Source organism: Lissotriton vulgaris, chromosome 8 (assembly GCF_964263255.1).
Source record: "Lissotriton vulgaris chromosome 8, aLisVul1.2, whole genome shotgun sequence".
NCBI classification, from domain to species: Eukaryota; Metazoa; Chordata; class Amphibia; order Caudata; family Salamandridae; genus Lissotriton; species Lissotriton vulgaris.
Window position 1 is genome coordinate 22,506,600 of NC_141696.1, and position 19,077 is coordinate 22,525,676.

A 19,077-nucleotide genomic window follows, 5' to 3' on the forward strand; every position below is an offset into this window, starting at 1 on the left:
TTGGGGCCCGCTTTGCATGTCAGCGATATATATCGCTAATGACATACAAAGTGGGCGTACCCAACCTGTTAGCGTCAGAAAGCAGTCGATAACGTCGCTATCGCCTATTACCAACGCAGGCGTAGCGATGGAAATATTCCCTCTATCACCAAAAACTAACGCCTGCTCTGACCAGTTCTTAGCCATGTTATCCAATGGCAGGTGGATAACATGGCTAAGAGCATTTTGTCGCTAATGCGTGAATATCTCTGTATTCTCAGCGATATTCACACATTCCGCAGCTATCTCTGGATATTTTAGCACAATGGAGAAAAACGTTGCTAATAGCATGTTTTCTCCGCTAACATATCCAGCGATAGTTACACATGATAATACCTCGGCACTCGAAACCTATCTCAATCATGGGGGCCAGAGCTACCATGAAATTATCTATAACATGAGCTTTGTTATGGAATCATGCATTAACCACAATTGCAATAATTTATGTTTGAAAAAAGGAATTGCCAAGAGAACTTCCAAAACAACTGAGTAATTAGTGCGATTTATTGTTGAAAAAAAGGAGAATTTTCTTGGTCTTTGGATTTTTTAAAGGATTTTTTTGGAGCCCCCACTCGCGCAGAGGCGCTGCAGCAGTTAGAGCTCTTCTTACTTTTTTGGGACAATGCAGCATGGAGCTCATCACAGCCTTCCTTTTCTCTAAGACCCCCTACTGAGTGAGCTAAATTGGATCTTTTACAAACTGATGCGAGGAATTGCATACAGATACTGCTTCTATCAACCATTGAGGACGAACAGAAGCTTTCAATAAAAGCTCCAAGTGTGATTATCCAAAGGGGTACTGATTGCCCTAAATTGGGAGGCTGTTCTGGATTGATACACTGATCGTGGTTCGGGCAAATAAAACATATACCTTATTTATATGGAGTTTTAAACATCTTATCAGCCCGTGCCATTTGGGTTACTAATGTACGATTTGGAATAAGTCTTGCTGCAATTTATGCACAATAAGAAAGCCTTGAGAAAGTTACTGTTGAGTAACGAAACAGGTGTCGGCTGCCCATTGCATTTTCAATTTGGATATATGTATGGAAGAACAACATTGTAAAAAACTGTGCAGACTGTATCATATAAATCCTATGGAATGGACTATGTTTGATTGAACAAGAAGGAAAAGAAAAAATCCAAAGACCAAGAAAATTCTCCTTTTTTTCAACAATAAATCGCACTAATTACTCAGTTGTTTTGGAAGTTCTCTTGGCAATTCCTTTTTTCTAAAATAATGTATTGCAATTGTGGTTAATGCATGATTCCATAACAAAGCTCATGTTATAGATAATGAATTTCATGGTAGCACTTGCCCCCATGATTGACATAGGTTTCGAGTGCTGAGGTATTATCATGTGTAATTAACTTTGGTGTCTCAATCCCTTTGGGATTTTTGACATTTTTTGACATCTGTGGTAGTGGGATGTAATTATTACCTCCATTGGCACCATTCAATTTGAAATAGAAATGATGGCCTAAGAGTGAAATTGAATTGACTCACTTGGGAAATTACAATCCCAAACAAGGAATTGGCAGTGCGACTGTTTATGCCTCCACTACTGTTTTGTTTTGGTTTGTATATCCAGCGATAGGCAGCGATAAAAAAATCATCGCTAAGCCTATTTAGCGATAATTATCGCTACTTGTTGGTAATATGCCCCAAGATTTTAGTTTTGGACAGATTAGCAATTAACCAATTCTCCAAGTAGTAGCTATGTCATTGGTTTAGTTGATACTGTAGTCCTTTTGGCGTCTGTGACAGGATCACCAGATCATCAGGGTAGGCCAAATGTGTTATTTTTATACCTCCTAACTTTGGAGGAATACCCTGATTTGACTTTAATTATTCGGTTAAGTTAGTAATGTACAAGGAGAATAATAGAGGAGCGAGAATACATCCTTGTCTAAGACATTTTGAAGACAGGTTATTGTCAGTTGATAGCTTTACTGTAGCCATATATCTGTATGCAATTCGATGATAAAGCGCAGAAAGTTCAGATCTATTTCCTACATTATAAGCTTGTGCCACAGGCATTGCCAGTTCACTTTATCGAAAGCCGTGGAATAGTCCATGAAACAGGCGTATAGTGTGGTTTTCTGTATATGGGATTGTTTTCCAAGTAGAGCCAGTGTTGTGATATTATCAACTGTTTAGCATCCTGCACAGAATCCTATTTGTGTTGATGAAATCAATGATTTTTCTTCTGCCCAAAGCCATCATTTATTTTGAAGATGCTTAGCAAACAGTTTCCTTTCCAAGTCTAGGAAGCTATTAATATACAGCTGGTTGGATCTTGTTTTAGACCTCGTTTATATATCGGATGTGCAATCGCCCCAGTCAAAGACGATGAAGCTTTCCCAGACTGAGCAACATACGAAAAAAAAAATGTTCTAGCAGTGTGCTCCAAAAAGTAATATCTAACTTGACCACATCTATGGGTAAACCATTTGGTCCAGGTGCCTTGGACAAGCGAGAATCTTCTATTAGCTTTGATATTTCCTCCTTTGTAATATCCGGATATGGTCTATTACTGGTTTGAAGGAGCAAGTGATTATTGATTTGTACAGGGACTTTATGTGAGTTTCCCATTGATCACTTTGGATAAAGAGATCATCTGGCTGCTTATACGAGCTTGTGCCCTATCCCAGAAAAGGCCAAAAAGCTTGTTTGTTTTGTGAAGAAATGTCATGGAACAATTTTGCATAGGCATTATCTTCACTGTCCTGTTTTATCTGTGCGTTTCTAATCTTCAATTCCCTCTTTTGTTCTTAAAGTCTCAAGTCACGATCCTTAGACACAGGGGGGCTCATTTATGAGGCCGTGCGTCACTTTTACGCCGCCGGTGCGTCACTTTCTGTGACGCACCAGTGCCGTACAAAATGCTCCTTGTTGCGCATTATTTACAAAGTGACGCATCTAGGTAGATGCGTCACTTTGTAAACCCCTGCGCCACATTATACCTGCGCCAGGTATAATGTATGCAAGGGGGCGTATTGACGCAAGGAAGGGTCGTAGAAGTGACGCAGTGAAATCTATGAGATTTCACTGCGTCGCTTCCAGGACGCAGTTGCGTCAAAATCTTGCGCCTTCCTCACAGCAGGCATAAGACTGACGCAGGCCCTTTCACATGAGGCTTGCCCCATGTGAAAGGACACATTGCTGGAGTTGCGCCACTTTTGTGACACACTCCAGCGATGCATCACTTTTGCGCTTACAGATACGTCATAAATACTGACGTATCTGTAACTCCTTGCGCAATTATGCGTCATATTGTAAATATGACTCATCATTGGGGTCGCAAGGAGGGCGCAGTGAAAAGTGACGCATCGCTGTTTTATCGCAGCGATGCGTCACTTTTCATAAATGAGGCCCAGGATATTTTAGGGTATGCCGCACTGCCTTACCATACACTCTCTTTGACTCATTTATTTGCTGATTAAATGAAAAAAGCTTTTTGCTCATGGAAGTCTGTCATCACAACTGACAATATGCACTCTAATACGATTTGCCAGATGTTCATCCAATCGTCACCTGTCTTCAATTGAGCAAAGTCTGTTTTAATAATCAATGCTAAGTCTCCACCCAGAAATGACGCTTTGTTTTTCCAGATGAGCCTCTTGCCATTGACAGCAATCATTCGGTCACAGTTTGCCACTGCCCGGGCCTTCCACTGATCATATTCAATGTTCACCATTAACCTGTGCGGATCATGGTCATTGTCAGGCCTCTGAATGATAGTGTATCTTTTACATAGATGTAAACAAGACCAATGAACAGATGTGCAGTCTATGGTGTTGGAGGCCACAGGTCCCCAATAAGTTGGTGCAGTGGGCTGATCTTCTGCCAGCCTTCCATTTAGTGCTCTGTATCCGAAGTCTGCCAGAAAGTTCTACGTAAGTCTGGTTTGTGCATTGGAGGCCTTTTTTTTTCCTGTAGTTGGATTTTTGATGAGGAAGAAGTACTGAGGATACTGCTAGAGTCCAAATTGTTTAGAGAACTGGGGCCACAGGATGTGTAGGGTGCTCCGTCCCACCCAACCGCACTGTTAACCAAGCAAAATCAAAGAATACAGTCGGAGCACCAATCCTACGCTCACTACAATACCTTACAGAAGGGCACAACCCCACAATCAGATACAAGGAAATGAAATAGTAACCCCACCAAAATAAATATAGAGAAGGGGGGGAGGAGAGGGGGAAGAAGATCAGAGCCGGTCCGAGCCCTTTGCTGGAACAGTCTCCAGATCTAGTCCCCGATAGTCCGCCCAATGCTTCCAGATCTTATAGTGCTAACAGGGGCACCCCCTCGCTATAAAGATCGGATCCTCCAAACCCATACAAAAATCTAGTCCCGTTTCCAAACCAAGACGGATTGCGCCACTGTCGCCATCCAGGCTCGAGCAATGTCGCACTTGGCAATGGTAAAGCCAAGGAGCATAAGATGACTCTAATAGATGTTGCCCCCGATTTCATACATCACATGCAGGAGCACCAGCATAGGTGAGCGAGAGAGGTCGCAACCCAAATCCTCTGACAGGCATGTAATCACTCCCACCAGAACTGTGCCAGCGTGGAACAATCCCATATAGTATGGAGCAGAGCGCCCTCTTCTTGCATACAACGTAGACACACTGGGGAAGCTACCAAGACCCCCCCCTGTACAGCATGACTCTAGTGAAATATACCCTATGAAGGTATTTCAACTGAATAAGCCGAAGGCTCATGCCAGTGGCTGCCCCACGAGGGGAGCCAATGGGCTCAACCGGTCCTCCTCTTTGAGTGTGCCTACATCACTTTCCCACACCTCACAAAGACGCTGCAGGGATGGGGACCTTTGTGTGACCAGGGATTGATATATTTTAGAGATCTTATGGTCCTTCAAATCATCCATGAAAACATTTGCTTCAAACAGGCTAAAATCAGCCAGCTCCTCCATTCCCTCCAAGCTAGGGGAAATAGCATGTCGAAATTGCAAACATTTAACAAATTGGGTACGCGGCATTTGAAAGTCTTTCTGCAGGTCTTAAAACGACTTCAACACAGGCCCCAGCATGACATCCCCCAGCACGGAGATCCCGGTCGCGTCCCAACCACGAAATCCAGGCATGGCCTCCAACTGCGGCAGGCTTCCATTCTGCCACAATGGGGTCTCCCAGGTCAAATGGTTCCACCAACCCATCCCCCGCAAAGCCTGCCTCCAGATCTGAAAAATGAGCTGTGGGGCGACCGGGAAAGAGCGCCGCAGGGGCGCATAATATAGGAGAGTGTGCAGCTAGTGATCACCCATGAGCCGCTGTTCCACTGCAAACGCCGGATCCAACCTGTCCCCATACCACCATTCATTAAGGACAAGAAGGTGTGAAGCCATATAGTATGAAAGAATGTCGGATGTCGCAAGCCCTCCACAATATGTGGATTGGAAACAGGTACGAAGAGCCTCTCTGGCCATACCACCCCCCATAAAAACTGACCCAAGACCGCATTGACCTGGTGAAACCATCTTGGGGAGATGGGAAATTGATGATTTTGTAGCTGACATAAAAGACGGGGAAGAGAGACCATCTTAAAAATAGCAGAGAGACCATATATAGATAAGGGCATTTGGGACCATGTTTTAATATCTTCGTGCACCCTGTTCCACAGCGGCAATAGATTTCTGTCCCATGCAGTCGAGTGTGAATCAGAGAGGAACACACCTAGTTATTTCAGCCCACCGTGTACCACCCTTACCACAGAGGCCCAATTGCCAAAATCGCCCCCTCCGCCCAAAGGGTAGATTTTTGCTCATTCGTATAGAGGCCAGAGGTCTCGCCGAACACCTGCATTATGCACAACAGTCACGAGCCAGTCCTATCCAAATTAGTAAGAAAAAACAACACATCATCGGCATATAGGGCTATACGGTGTGCCAACCCGTCACACCCACTCAAGACCAGCCACTTGCGTATCGATGCGTACCCAGCTGCCAGGGGCTCCATTGCCATGGCGAACAGATACGAAGACAGTGGGCATCCTTGCCTGGTGCCACAGCCAATGGTAAAAACTGACGACACAGTGCTCGCCACGCGTACAGACGCCAATATATCAGTATAAAGCAGGGTTAGAAAGGATAAGAAGTGAGGCCCTAAATTCAATCTGCGGAGGAGCGCATATAAATTATCTCAACTCAATGAATCAAAAGCACAATCCATGTCCGCGAACAATAGTGTTGCACGTACCCCCAGGCCCCGAACTGCTGCAATAGCTGTTTACGCTATGCAGATATTATGACGGGTCGCCCGCTGGGGTATAAACTCAGCTTGGTCCGGATGTACCAGTGAGGAGATATGAGGCCGAAGACGGTTGGCCAAAGCCTTGGACAGGACCTTGGCCTCGACATTGAGGACGGAGATGGGACGATAACACGCATGGTGCTCGTGCGCTCAACCGGTTTATGAAAGACCACCACCTCTGCATGCCGCCAATCACTAGGCAAATGACGAAGCTCCCTGGATTCGTCCACCACTTTACGGTAGTGAGGGCCAAGCCGGAGGAAGTACCGTTTGAATAATTCGTTCGGAAATCATTGGGACTAGAGGCTTTCCCAGGGCGCAGCTCCCATAGAGCAGAACCCAGTTCGTCCTCAGTGAGTGGGTGGTCCAGTTCAGCACTGACCTCGTCAGAGAGGGCCTGAGGCGGAAAATCATCTAAAAACTGGCCTATCACTTCCGCTGACACACAGTCCCTGGGAGTATATAAGTCCGCATAATACACCGCAAAACTCTCTGCTATAGCCGATGGATCCAATATGGGGAACCCATCCGGTCCAACAATGCCCGGAAGAACAAGGGAACCCGAAGCACCCCTACACAATCTGTGTAATGGCTTACTTGATTTGTCTCCCCACTGGTGTATCCTACTCCGGGTTGCGAGCCAAGCCTGATGGGCCTCGTCAAGCAGGAGGGATGAGTAGCTTTGTTGCGCGTGTATCAGTTGAGGGCGAACCAGCCCTGCTACGCCCTCCAGATCCAAGAGTGTAGCTTCTGCCCGAATAAGAGAATCTCTACGGGCCGCAGCACAAAAGGAAATGTTCACCCCACGAAGAGTGGGCTTCATTGCCTTCCAGAGGGATTCCACGGCAGACACCGACCCCACATTATGGGATAGATACTGGTCAACGGCTTCGTCCATACGGTCCCTGTAATCTTAGGTCCCGATTCACAGAACTAACTTAAGACAAAATCCTAAACTTATTACTTTTGGTATTCACAGAAGTTGAGATTTTGTCTTAAGACAGACTTAAGACAGAATCCTAACTTAAGTCTGTCTTAAGACAAAATCCTAACTTCTGTGAATACCAAAAGTAGTAAGTTAAGGATTTTGTCTTAAGTTAGTTCTGTGAATCGGGCCCTTAGTTCTGAAGATTCCATGTGGGGAGGCGCCACCGGAACGGCCCAATTGCCAATCCACCGCGCAGAGTAATGGACACCGGTGAATGATCCGAGAGCCCACAGGGAGAATGTCCGCCGCAACCATGCTGCCAGCAATGTCCCGGGAGACAAAGATGCAATCAATGCGGGAGAAGGAGTTGTGTACCACTGAAAGGTAAGTGTATCCCCGAGTTCCACCATCTAACCTGCATTACGGATCTACCCAATCCTGGCCTACCACCAGGAAGTGAAGCTTGGTGGGGTGGTGAGCCACAGGGGCCCCACCGGGCCTCCACCAATCCAGTACACATCTACCACATCATTCCAGTTTCCACCAACCACCGCCAGGCCCTCAGGAATGTCCACTTACACGGTCACAAGTTTCTCCACCAGCCCCCAAGATAGTGGCGGTGGGGCGTAGACACTGCCCAATATCACAGACTCACCTCCCACCGCCCGCGCCTTGGAGGAAGATGTATAGGCTTTGCGTGTCGCCCCACGTCTTATCATGAATGTAAGGGACACGTCGATAAATAAGGACCTGCGACTCTCCGGGACCCTCACACAAAGCCAGAGTGGAACACTTGTATGTATCGAAAGCGTTGGAAACACAATGCCTTCGTCCCCATGAGGTGCGTCTCCGGCAACATTAGAACGTCAGCGCGTTTTGCATGCTTAAGGATTGCTCCACACTTAATCTTATCAAGCACCCCCCTGAAATTCCAGCTCAATATACGTAGGGACCCCATGGAATGCAACGGTCCACCCAGTACAGCAGCATGTGAGGGCTTCAGAAATATGTAGAATGCTGGTGTCTAGAGATATGTAGTGTAGCAAGGCTCCAACATGTCATTGAATAGCGCGGTTCAAAACAACAACACCCCCTGAGCAACCCAACCAAACCCTATCCCCCCACCCTATACCTCAATAACAGTGAAGTATCTGTTGCGGAGGGCAGAGCAGGCTGACCCCAACAGAAGGTACCACCCCTCTCCCACCAATGGATCCCCAACTCACAGCCCATCGTCTTCTGGCCCCTGTCCATAACTGTAAATGTCTAACAGATTTACAGGCCATCTTCGGGCTCCTCCGGCCAGCTCTAAGCACCTGTGGGCTTTGAATGTATAAACACAAACATAATTTAATCAGCTGATGCCGCATGTCTCGCGGCAGAACCCCTTCGTGCTGAGGCATTGCCTGACTTGGACCTCCTTCTAGACCTGGATCGCTTAGAACCTTCCCCTTGACATTAGGCAAAGTTCTAGCCGCTCCACTCGAGGACGAATCAGAGTCTCTCCCAGGCAGTGAGTGAGGGCCTGGCTGCCCCATCTTGTCTGTCCACTGGAACACCTCCTCTGGGGAGAACGATAAATGACCCACAGCCGAGCCGGCTAGAGCAATGGATACGGAAGTTGAGCTCATGCAGAAGGGCCTTGGCCACTACGAATGATTGCGGCTGCTATTGGACCAGTTTAGTATAGTCAGGGAATATCAGGATGCAGACATTGTCGTGCCTCAGGGGTTCTTTGGCCCTGGCCTGTTTCAGGATATTGTCTCTGTCATGATAATTAAGCAATTTCGCAATAACTGGCAGCGGGCAAGCCCCCTGCTAGAGATTCTGCATCAGGGCCCTATGGGCAGGCTCAACCACGAAGCACTTGGATAGGGATTCTGGAGGCATACAACACTCCAGCCACTGGGTAAGGAACCTCTCCATATCTCTGGACTCACACCCCTCCGGAAAACCAACAAAGCGTGCCCAGCCCTCCGCATGCTCCACCCGTGACGCCAGGCCACGCTGGGTGCTCTCCAAGGATGACACTCGCTGTTGCAAGGTGGTGATCAGCGTCTTCCACTCCGGAGATTCTCGTCTCAGTGTCCGTGATGCATGCCACAGCATTTTGCAGGTCCTGACGCAATATAGAACGTCCGATCCCACAGCTCTGATTTTGGCATCAAGCGTGCCCCTGGACTGAGTAATAACAGCCAGGAGAGCGGCATTGTCCAGTACATCTCCCTGGGTCACACCTGATGCCGTTGTGGGGGTCCCAGGACCAGCAAATGTATCCAGTGTGCTCTGTTTGGATGAGCCACCCCCGGGCCTGTTCCTTGTCATGACGGACCAAGTTTTTCCTCCCACCCCCTTCACCAGGTGGTTTATTGATGGCACACCCGTCCTCGGCCAACGGGTCAACTCCGGTAATACAAGGGTGGCGACGGTGCCCGACAGTAATCCACACGGCTCGAACCAATCGCCAAATCAATCCCCGTGAGGACAGGACCCAAGGGACACACCACAGGGCCACCACGAGGCAGGCAAGCGGCCCCAGGTGGCGATCTTAAGCCAACGCCCCCACGTGGCCCAAAAATGCTGCTGAACCCCCACACCGGTCAGGGGGAGGAGGGGGGAACCTCACACTGGTAACTGGTGGACACACAGTCAGAAGCCCCCCATGGCCACCCAAGGAAAGGCAGCAAACTCGGGATAAGCTACTCACACCACGATCCAGGCATCATAATGCTGGCGGCGACTCAGTGTCCCATGAGCCACCAAGGCACCACTCCTGCATCTCCAATTGTCCACCGAGCAGGGAAATTCAGTTTCATGACAGGCCAGGGCCGAAGGATGGAATCTGACGGATGTGCAGGGCCCATCGCAGAACACTGAGAAGAGTCCCGATTCACCCCCACAGATCCAAGCTTACGAGGGGAGGGCCCCAATCCCCAGGTCACCTGCAGGTTCCAGCAACAAGCACGTGAGCACCGCCGCCCCAGGACTCTGCACAGGGCAGACACCAATGCCCACTACGCCGCCAACTCATAGGAGCTTTATTTTCAGGGCACCTGGCCACAAATGATAAATCCACCGCACCACTGGGGGCCAAGCACTCCGCGGCCCGGGTGGCACAAAATGGCGGTATACGCACCAGGCAGCACCGGATCCTGCCCACTCACCCCTGTGATCTGATGCGATCACTGAGCAAGGGGGGGCCCTGCACAGTGGAGGAATAAGAGCTCAGCCGAGGACAGACACCGGGAGGGAGACGAAAGCCCCATTCAGCTCCACCAGGCGGGACAAATCAATCGCCGCTGCTCCTCGTCCTCCTAAGATTGCAGGCAGGGCCTCACTCAAGTCCACGGTCTAAGCGCTGCCGCAAGGCCTCAGGGGCTAAAGTCACCACCCTGGATATGGCGGAGGTCCAGATTTTCCCCTGGAAGCGACACCAAGTCTCTACACCACAGGGGGAGCCCTGTGTGGATGTTGCAGCCGGAGGAGCAGGATATCTGTAGGATAATGCAGCGGGCTGGACGGACCTCACCTAGCACATGTCCGTCATGATGTCCAGCCAAGCCACACCCCCAGGCTGGCTATTTTAAGCCTCTGATCTGCCTTTTCCATTGAAGGAGTAAAGTGGCCTGGCTTTCAAAGAGGGTCAGAGACCCCCCCGGAGGAGGTTGTATTGATTGACTGCACTTGCTTGAAGGGGGTTGGCTTGGATGTCCCACGGCCCCTTATTTTGCACTTACAAGTGTTGCAGTCATGGCTGCATTGACTCTGTAGAACCTGTAGCCAGTTAGCCTCTCATTGGCCCCTTTGCCTCTACACCTGCATCTGTAATATGGACCGATGCCCAGGAGGAAGATTCCCTCATTTACACACCCTTGAGATCATCCCATATTGGTGAATCTTGCCACCCGTATCTGTGAGTGGACCCCAATTGGCTCCATGTATGTCACACCGGCGCTAGATTTGCACTTGATGTTCTGAATTATAGAAGGGGCTGCGCAAGCATGTGCGATCCCTATGTAATACTGTAAGTGTATTGAGGGTTCAAGGATGTTGCAAACGCTGATAACTGTGTACACCAGGAGCAAGAAGGGAGTCAGGGGTGTTGAAAGCTTGCACCACTGAGGGCCTGATTACGGTCCTGAAGGATGGGTTACTCTGTCACAGCGGTGACGGATATCGCATACAACACAATATCAATCCCATCAGCCAGAATATCCGTCACCGTTGTGATGCAGGAACCCATCTACCAAGATTGGAATCAGGCCACTAAGTAATAAAACTGCGCCAAGCTGGATGCGCACAGTCACCAAGTACTGAGGTGAGGCGTGGTCATAATGTTACCATTCAAACAAAGTCATACATTTAGGATTCTCTCCAACGTCGGTGCTAGTGTGCGGGCGTCACACTGTTTCTCTCTATCTCTTAGTCGTACTCTTACTATAAGTCTTTTTCTCTCTTTTTCTTTCTCCAGCCCACTCTTTCTATGCCCCTATTTGTCTCTGTGCCTCTCGCTAGTCCCCCATCTCTTTGTCTCTCATTTTATTTCACTCTGTTTTTCTCCACCTCACTGACTCTTTTTCTTTTCTTGCTATTCTCTGTCTTTATTTATCTTTATCTCCCTCTCCCTTTCACTGACTCCTTTCTTCTATATCCTGCTTTCTCTCAGTTTCCATAATGTGTAATCTCCTTGCCCCATACTCTACTTCCTGTCAGTCTATCTCCTCTCACTGTCTCTTTGCACTTCCCCTCAATTCTCTATCCCTGTCTTTCCCTCTTATTCTTCTTCCAAATTTGTTGTCACTCTTTGCATCTCTCTAGCTTATACTGTCCCCTCTCATTCCGCTCTCTCTCTATCTCTCTTTGTTCCTACTCTGTCTCACCCTCTCTCCTTACCACCCTGTTTTCTTGTCTCATCACTTCCTCTGTCTTTCAGACTCTCTCTCTCTCCTAATCACTGACTTCGCCCCCGACCAGTCTGTTTCTCACTCTCCTTGAATCTCAGCTCAGTCTCTGCATCATCTGAAGCATTGCATTGGACCTTCAACAACCCGACCTGCAGTTGTGTGCTCCCTCTTCGACTTGATTCCATTGGTGTGTGGGGTTCCAGGTGTCTCTGTCCTAGAAAGGTACTGCTTTGACAACCCTAACAATCTCCATCCACGGTTTTACAGGTGGACTCCTTCCTTTGTCCTTGGAGTCAGTTCATGTCCACGGGCCCATATTCTATCATGTTATCATCAATGCAGCGCAGGGAGCTACCTTGCTGTGCTGCATGAAAGGGAAAGGGCCGGAATGCACCATATTTAACATTATACGGCACATTCATGTCCTTTCCTGGCGCTGGCTCACTTTTGGCTGTCTAGATCCAAAGTAGGCACTCTTGCGTCATGGTGCAACGGTGCCTGCATTGTAGGCAGGAACACCTTCTTGCACAAAAACAATCCATAGAGGCATTTTCCTCTTTCGATGTATGCTGCAGAAGGAAGCACAGGTAGAAAGAGGAAGACACAAGGAGAAATAAAGATTATTTCGCCTCACTATGCCTTACCTGGGGAGGTGTCAAATGTTGATGCAATGCCAGGTCTACCACTACTTATAAATCTGGGAATGCACCAAAATCCATGGGTGGATGCGTGTGAACCCCCACGCTCTACCCATGGAATGTCTCCCTGGGGCAGTGTAATGCAAGGGAGTGAGGTATGTTGTGTTAATCCAGATTTATCCAGCCATGCGGGGCCCCACAAAGTGGGCTTGAGGTGCGTGATACATCTCGCTTAGGTTTCGCAGTGCCCTTGCGCCCCCATGCATGGCACTAGGTTGACGCAAAAACTTGATAAATCTGTCCCAAGGTTTAATTGATCAGATGTCCTCCTTTGCCAAAAACTGTTTTTGGTTTTTCTTTTACCTAGGATTTTTCTGCAGACCATTGCCATGGACTGGTGGTAGTTTTACTTATTTTCAGCACTTCATGCTCCAGCTCTGTGTAATCGGCATCTCTTTTTAAGAGCTTTATGTGAGTGGGAAAGACCCTCTGAGTACAGCAGGTACTAATCAATACATATACATTCTCTAGCATCAATCCTGAGGATGCTGCTTCTTCTAAAGTGACTTCTAAGTTATTAATGTACAATCCTGAATACAGGTTGGGCTGTGGCAGAATCCATGTCTGACCCTTAGGTCCTTTGAAATTGTTTGAATGTGAGTTCTGTCCCCACATTTTATTTGTGAGAACATTCTTATGATTACACATCAAACACAAGCAAGCTAGTATTGATAATGCAACTGGAAAAACTTAGTAGAGAATGAGCGTTTACCCTTCAAGGTAACAGACCTGGCTTTATACACACCAGACACTGTAAGCGCTCTTCGCTCCAAGGCCTTCAAGTGAATCTTGTTGATACACACACACCTTCTAGTGGACACTTCCGCACAACAAATCCTTGTGTAGCTGCTAAATGATATTTTTTGTCCCCATTGATCTGTGAATTGATTTTAATTCTGTTACATAGAATGTCTGCATAAGTGTGTGCGTGTATGCATGCATGTGTGCGTGTGTGCGTATGTGTGTCGCTTCGTATTGTTATGCCTGATTCTGGGAAGAAGAAAGCACACAACAAAGCTTAAATTGTTTTTCATTTCAACATATGGAATTTATGTGTGTGTTTATGCGTGTGTGCATGCATGCATGTGTGTATGTTTTATGGTTGGGACGTCTGCCAGGTAGAAGAAAGCACGCAGCACAGCTTAAATTGTTTTCAATTCTGCTACATGGAATGTATGTGCATGTGTGTGTGTGTGTGTTTTTGTGTATGTGTCTGTAGGTGTGTGCATGTATGCATGGGTGTGCAAGTGTTAATGAACTTGTGTGTGCATGTGCGCATGTATGTGTGTGTGTGCATGTGTGTGTGCTTGTGTGTGTATGTGTGCTTGTGTGTGCATGGGTGTGCATGTGTTGTGTGTGAATGTGTGTGCTTGTGTGTGTGTTTCCACTTGTATGTGTGTGTGTATGTGTGTGTGTGTGTACATGTGTGTGTCTATGTGTGGGTGTGTGTGTGCATGTGTGTGTGGGTTTGGGAGTGCGTGTGTGGTTTTGTCTGCGGTTCAAGAAGTAGCATTGATAAAGAGTAACATAAAATGAGGGCTTGATGGTATGACCCTTGACTGTTCAAGGTTCGTACACATACTTACTGCAGGCAGGACTGTTGCAGTTGATGGACGGTACCCAGAGATTGGAGGACCCTGTGTCAAACATCACCCTAAAGGCCTGAGGTGGGGTCCCAATGGTGATTGTGCCGTAATAGCACGCCTGAAGGAGAATGAAGGGAAAATAAATTACAATTTGCAGAATTGCGACTCTTTAATATTCTACTCTCACACACGCAATGCACACACTTTATTTATTTATTTTAAAGGTTTTGTACAGTGCTGGCTGGACCCGGTGGTATCAGAGTGCTTTACATGAGTGAAGATAAGACAGGCATATTTCAATTGTTCGGATCATGGGGATAACGTAGGTTCGATTGAGGAGAACAAGTAGCAAAATACAAATAGACAAAATGACGCCGCGAGAGGGATAAGAAACAGAAATAAATGGGTACAAGTGGTCGTGCAGTATATGGTATCCTCAGATGGAGGAGGGCTAGGAGGTAAGGCAGGTAGGGAAAAGGAGAGGAAAAGGCGGAGGGGGAGGGAAAAGTAGGGGAAAGAAAGGATTATGGACCCCAATATTCCTTGAGCAAGTGCAGGTTTGAGGTCTTTTTTGAAGCTGGTGTAGGAGGGGTTGCAGCGCAGGTCTTTGGGGAGGACACTCCGTATGCTGGGAGTGTTGCCAGAGAAAGAGCGAGACTGAGTGGTTTTCTTTTTTGTCAGGGGTGGGATGAGGAGGAGGGCGTTGGTGCTTCTCAACGGTCGGGCACATCCTGCGTTGTGGAGTTTATCAGTTAGATAAAGTGGGGCTTTTTGGTGAAGGGCTTTGTGCGTAATGCATGCCATCTTATAGGTGGATCTGCCTGCAATGGGCAGCCATTTAAGGGCCTTAAGGGCTGGGGAGATGTGGTCGAAGCGTTTGCAGTCAGTGATCAGTCTGGCCGCTAGGTTTAGCACAGATTTGAGTGGGGCTAGGTGAACTTTTAGGGCTCCGGAGAAGAGGGCGTTCCCATAATCCATTTTTGAGAGGACCAGTGATTGGACGACCGATTTAAAGTCATCAGCTGGGATTAAGGGTTTGATTTTCTTGAGATGGCGTAGGGTGAAGAGCGCTCCTTTGATTGATTTTTTTATGTGGGTCTCAAGTGTTAGGCTGTTTCAATGGTGATGCCAAGTGATTTTTCTGAGCTAGATAAGGTGAGGTGACAATTGAGGGCATTAAGGTCAGAGATCCTTCTTTGGATAGGAAGAGGGTTGTTTTTTGGAGAGAAGAGAATGATTTCCGTTTTTTTAAGGTTAAGTTTGAGATGGTTAGAGTGGAACCAGGATTGGATTTTAGACAGGGTGTTATTAAGGTGTAAAACATCAGAGTGGGATCTGATCTTATAGTAAAGTTGGGTGTTATCGGCATATAGGTGATAGTTGATACCGGCTTGTTTTAGAATGATGTTAAGGCTCCATAAAGAGGTTGAAGAGCGAGGGGGAGAGAATAGAACCCTGAGGGACACCTAGGAAGATGGGTGTGGCATTAGAGAGGCAATCGTAGATTTTGATTTGTTGAGTTCTGTGGTGTAGGAAGGAGGAGAACCATTTAAGTACCAGGCCATTAAGGCCAAATCTAACTTTGAGCTCATTAAGTAAGGCAGGGTGGTTAACCATATCAAATGCTGCAGAGAGGTCAAGGAGAATGAGTAGGTACGTCTTGCCATTGTCAAGGGAGTGATGGATGTTGTCAACAATACTTAGTATGGCAATTGCTGTTCTGAAGCCTTTTTGGAATCTGGATTGTAAGGAGTCAAGTAGGTTAAAGGAGACGATGCGTTTGTCCAGTTGATGAAGGGCACATTTTTCAAGAGCTTTAGAAAGGAGGGGGAGGTTGGAGATGGGACGGAGATTATTTAGGTCATTAGGGTCAGCATTGGGATTTTTGAAAATAGAAGTGATTTGTGCGAGTTGGAGGGAGGGAGGGAGGGATACATCCCGAGGTAAAGGAGAAATTGATGATAGAGGTCCAGTAAGGAGCAATGATGTCCTTCAGCTCCTGAACGAGGTTAGCGGGAAAGAGGGTCTTTGGTGGGTGAGAAAGGTTTAAGTTTGGAGATGATGTTAGAGACTTCATGTTCCATAACGGGGTGAAAATTGAGCCAGGAGGCGTTGTTTTTAGGCTGGGGGGTAAAAATATTGGAATCCGGAGGGGTAGCGTCAGGAGGGGGTAGGTAATATGGAGGGAGGTTGAGAAGTAGAGACATCGATAGATAGGGGATGTGGTGGAGATGCTAGGAAGGATTGGTCTATAATGGCTATTTTTTCGGAGAAGAAGTTAGCAATTTCTTCGCATTTGTCAGTTGTGGCCATCAGGGTTGGAGGGGCCGAGGAGGTTTGGTTTTGAACTATGCCGAACAGCTCTCTGGGCCAATTCTTCGCTCGATCGAGTTGGATACGGAAGAAGGAGGCCTTTTCCGAGAAAATGTATTTCCTATATGTGGCTCTGGCGGATCTGAGGAGAGCAAGATGGGCGGGGGAAGCTTGTTGTCTCCATGTTATTTCAGCGTCTAAGAGCACCCCTTTCGAAATTGAGGTTGGAATTGTGCCATGATTTAGATGGAATGTTTCTTAGGGTTTTAAGTTTGGACAGGGCAATTTGGTCTAGGACATCGATGATGGTTTTGTTAAAATGTTCAGTGAGTTCATTAGCATTTAGGGAGAGAGGGGAGAGCAGAAGTTGGGTTTGGAGTTTAGATTCAGGTTCAGCAGGGGGGATTCGATTAAGATTTCTGGTCCACTTTGAGACTTTAATGTTGTTGGTGAGGGGGGAAGGGTCAATGTATGCGAAAGAGAACAGAATGAGGTTATGATCCGACCAGTTGATGGGTATGATGTCAGAGAGGGAAGCCAAGTCGTTGCTGGTAATGATGGCGTCACAAGTGCCTCCTTTGGAGTGGGTGGGAGAGTGGCAGAGTTGTTTGAGTTCATTGATCCCAAGAAGATTGGTGAGGAGGTGGACTGAGGAGTCATCAGTCATGTTCCAGTGGAGATTAAAATCTTCAAGGAAGAGATTTTGGTGTTAGAGAGAGAGGATTGGTGAAGAAGTTTGGATAGTTCCTCGACGAAGGGGAGTGGGTCACCAGGTGGGTGATAGATATTGTGCAGTCGAATTGGGGGGAAACCTTGAGACTTAATTTCGGTTTCAAGGTATTCGAAGGTATTGCGGTCAGGATTTTTGACAAGGGAAAGTTGGAGTTCATTTTTAAAAATAATCGCTAGTCCACCCCCTGTTCTCTCTGTCCTGTCTTTTCTTTAATGATAAAGTAACCCGGGGGGGGAGGGAAGAGAGTAAGTCAAGGCTGGAAGTAGAGTGGTCATTGAGCCAGGTTTCCGTGGAGAAGGCTATGTCGATGTTTTCGTTAAGAATGTTTTCAGAAATTTCAGTTGCATACCTGTCAGCTGAACAGCAGTTCACCAGCATACAGGCGAGGGGTTTAGTACAGTCTTTGGGGGGATGGCATGAATGGATGGTAGTACGTTGAGGTGGGGGAGATTGGAGAGGGTGGGGATCTGGAGGTCCCTACAATGACAGGAATGTTGGAGCTAGGGAGCATGCAGGAGTGGGGTTTAGGGAAGTCTGTGGGAGGAGAGCGTGGATGGATGGTGGTGCGTTGGGGAGGGGGTCTGGCGGAGACGGGAGAGGGTAGGGATTTGGTGTTACCTACAATGACAGGAATGTTGCATCTAGGGAGTATGCAGGAGAGGGGTTTAGGGAAGTCTGTGAGGGCAAAGCGTGAATGGATGGTGGTGCGTTGGGGAGGGGGACTGGGGGAGACAGAAGAGGGGGGAATCTGCTGGTCTCCAAAATAATGGGGATGTTGGAGTGAGGAGGGGGAGGAACGTTACTAGAGGAGTTAGGAGGGTAGGTGTTGCAGAGGGTATGAAGGTCAGAAGCGGTGAGGTGATTCGATGTGCGGTGGGGCTTATGAGAACGGCAGCCAAAGGGAGTGGTGTAGATTGCGTTCAATGTTGGACAGAGTCTGAATTTAAAAGGTGTGGGAGAGCGCAGTTAGGGAAGGGGTGGGGGAAGGAAGGCTTCTGCATTGGTCGGAGAAGACCTGGTGTGAGGTGAAGGAGACAGTTCAGGAAGGGGGATAGGAGGAGAGTCTGGGTTGTAAGAAGCAAGGATGTCCGATGGGGAGGTCGGGACATTCCTAGAGTTCGGAGGAGGGGCTTGAGAAGGTGCTAAGCCGTGATGAGGGAGGGGGTAAGCGACAGCCGGTGTAGGGGGGACTGCAGTTCAAAGAGGGTAAGAAAGGGGTCTGGGTCAAATGAGGGGAATTAGGGGGTTCTGGGGAGGGGGAAACGGCGACAGGAGTGTGGTCTGGGGAAACATTAGGGGTTGGAGGGGAAAAGTCATTGGAGAGTGCAAGAGTTAGGGAGACGGATGAAGTCGTTTGGGGGCTGGGGGGAGGCTCTCAGGAGAGACTGTGTGACTGGAGGAAGAGAGTTGGGGTTCAGCATTAGCTGTAGAGACGTTGGGGGGAGATTTAGATATAGGGAGGTGTTAAAGGAAGATGCTCTTCCATTTGGAGGGGCGTTTGGATTGGAAGATGTAGTTGTTTTTTATCAGAGAGGCAAGGCTGAGGTTGTTGTCTACAATGAGTGTTTTAGGATGCTGAATTAGCAATTTATGTTTAA

General features: G+C 47.7%; 1 protein-coding gene across 1 annotated transcript in view; it reads right to left on the reverse strand.

The window, feature by feature from the left end:
• Positions 1 to 19,077, reverse strand: part of LOC147693267 (pepsin A-like) — a 100,605-nt gene that overhangs the window by 72,652 nt on the left and 8,876 nt on the right. Inside the window, exon 3 of the mRNA XM_086933660.1 lies at positions 14,434 to 14,551. Coding sequence (XP_086789786.1) covers positions 14,434 to 14,551 — 118 coding nt within the window. The remainder of the gene's footprint in view (positions 1 to 14,433; positions 14,552 to 19,077) is intronic.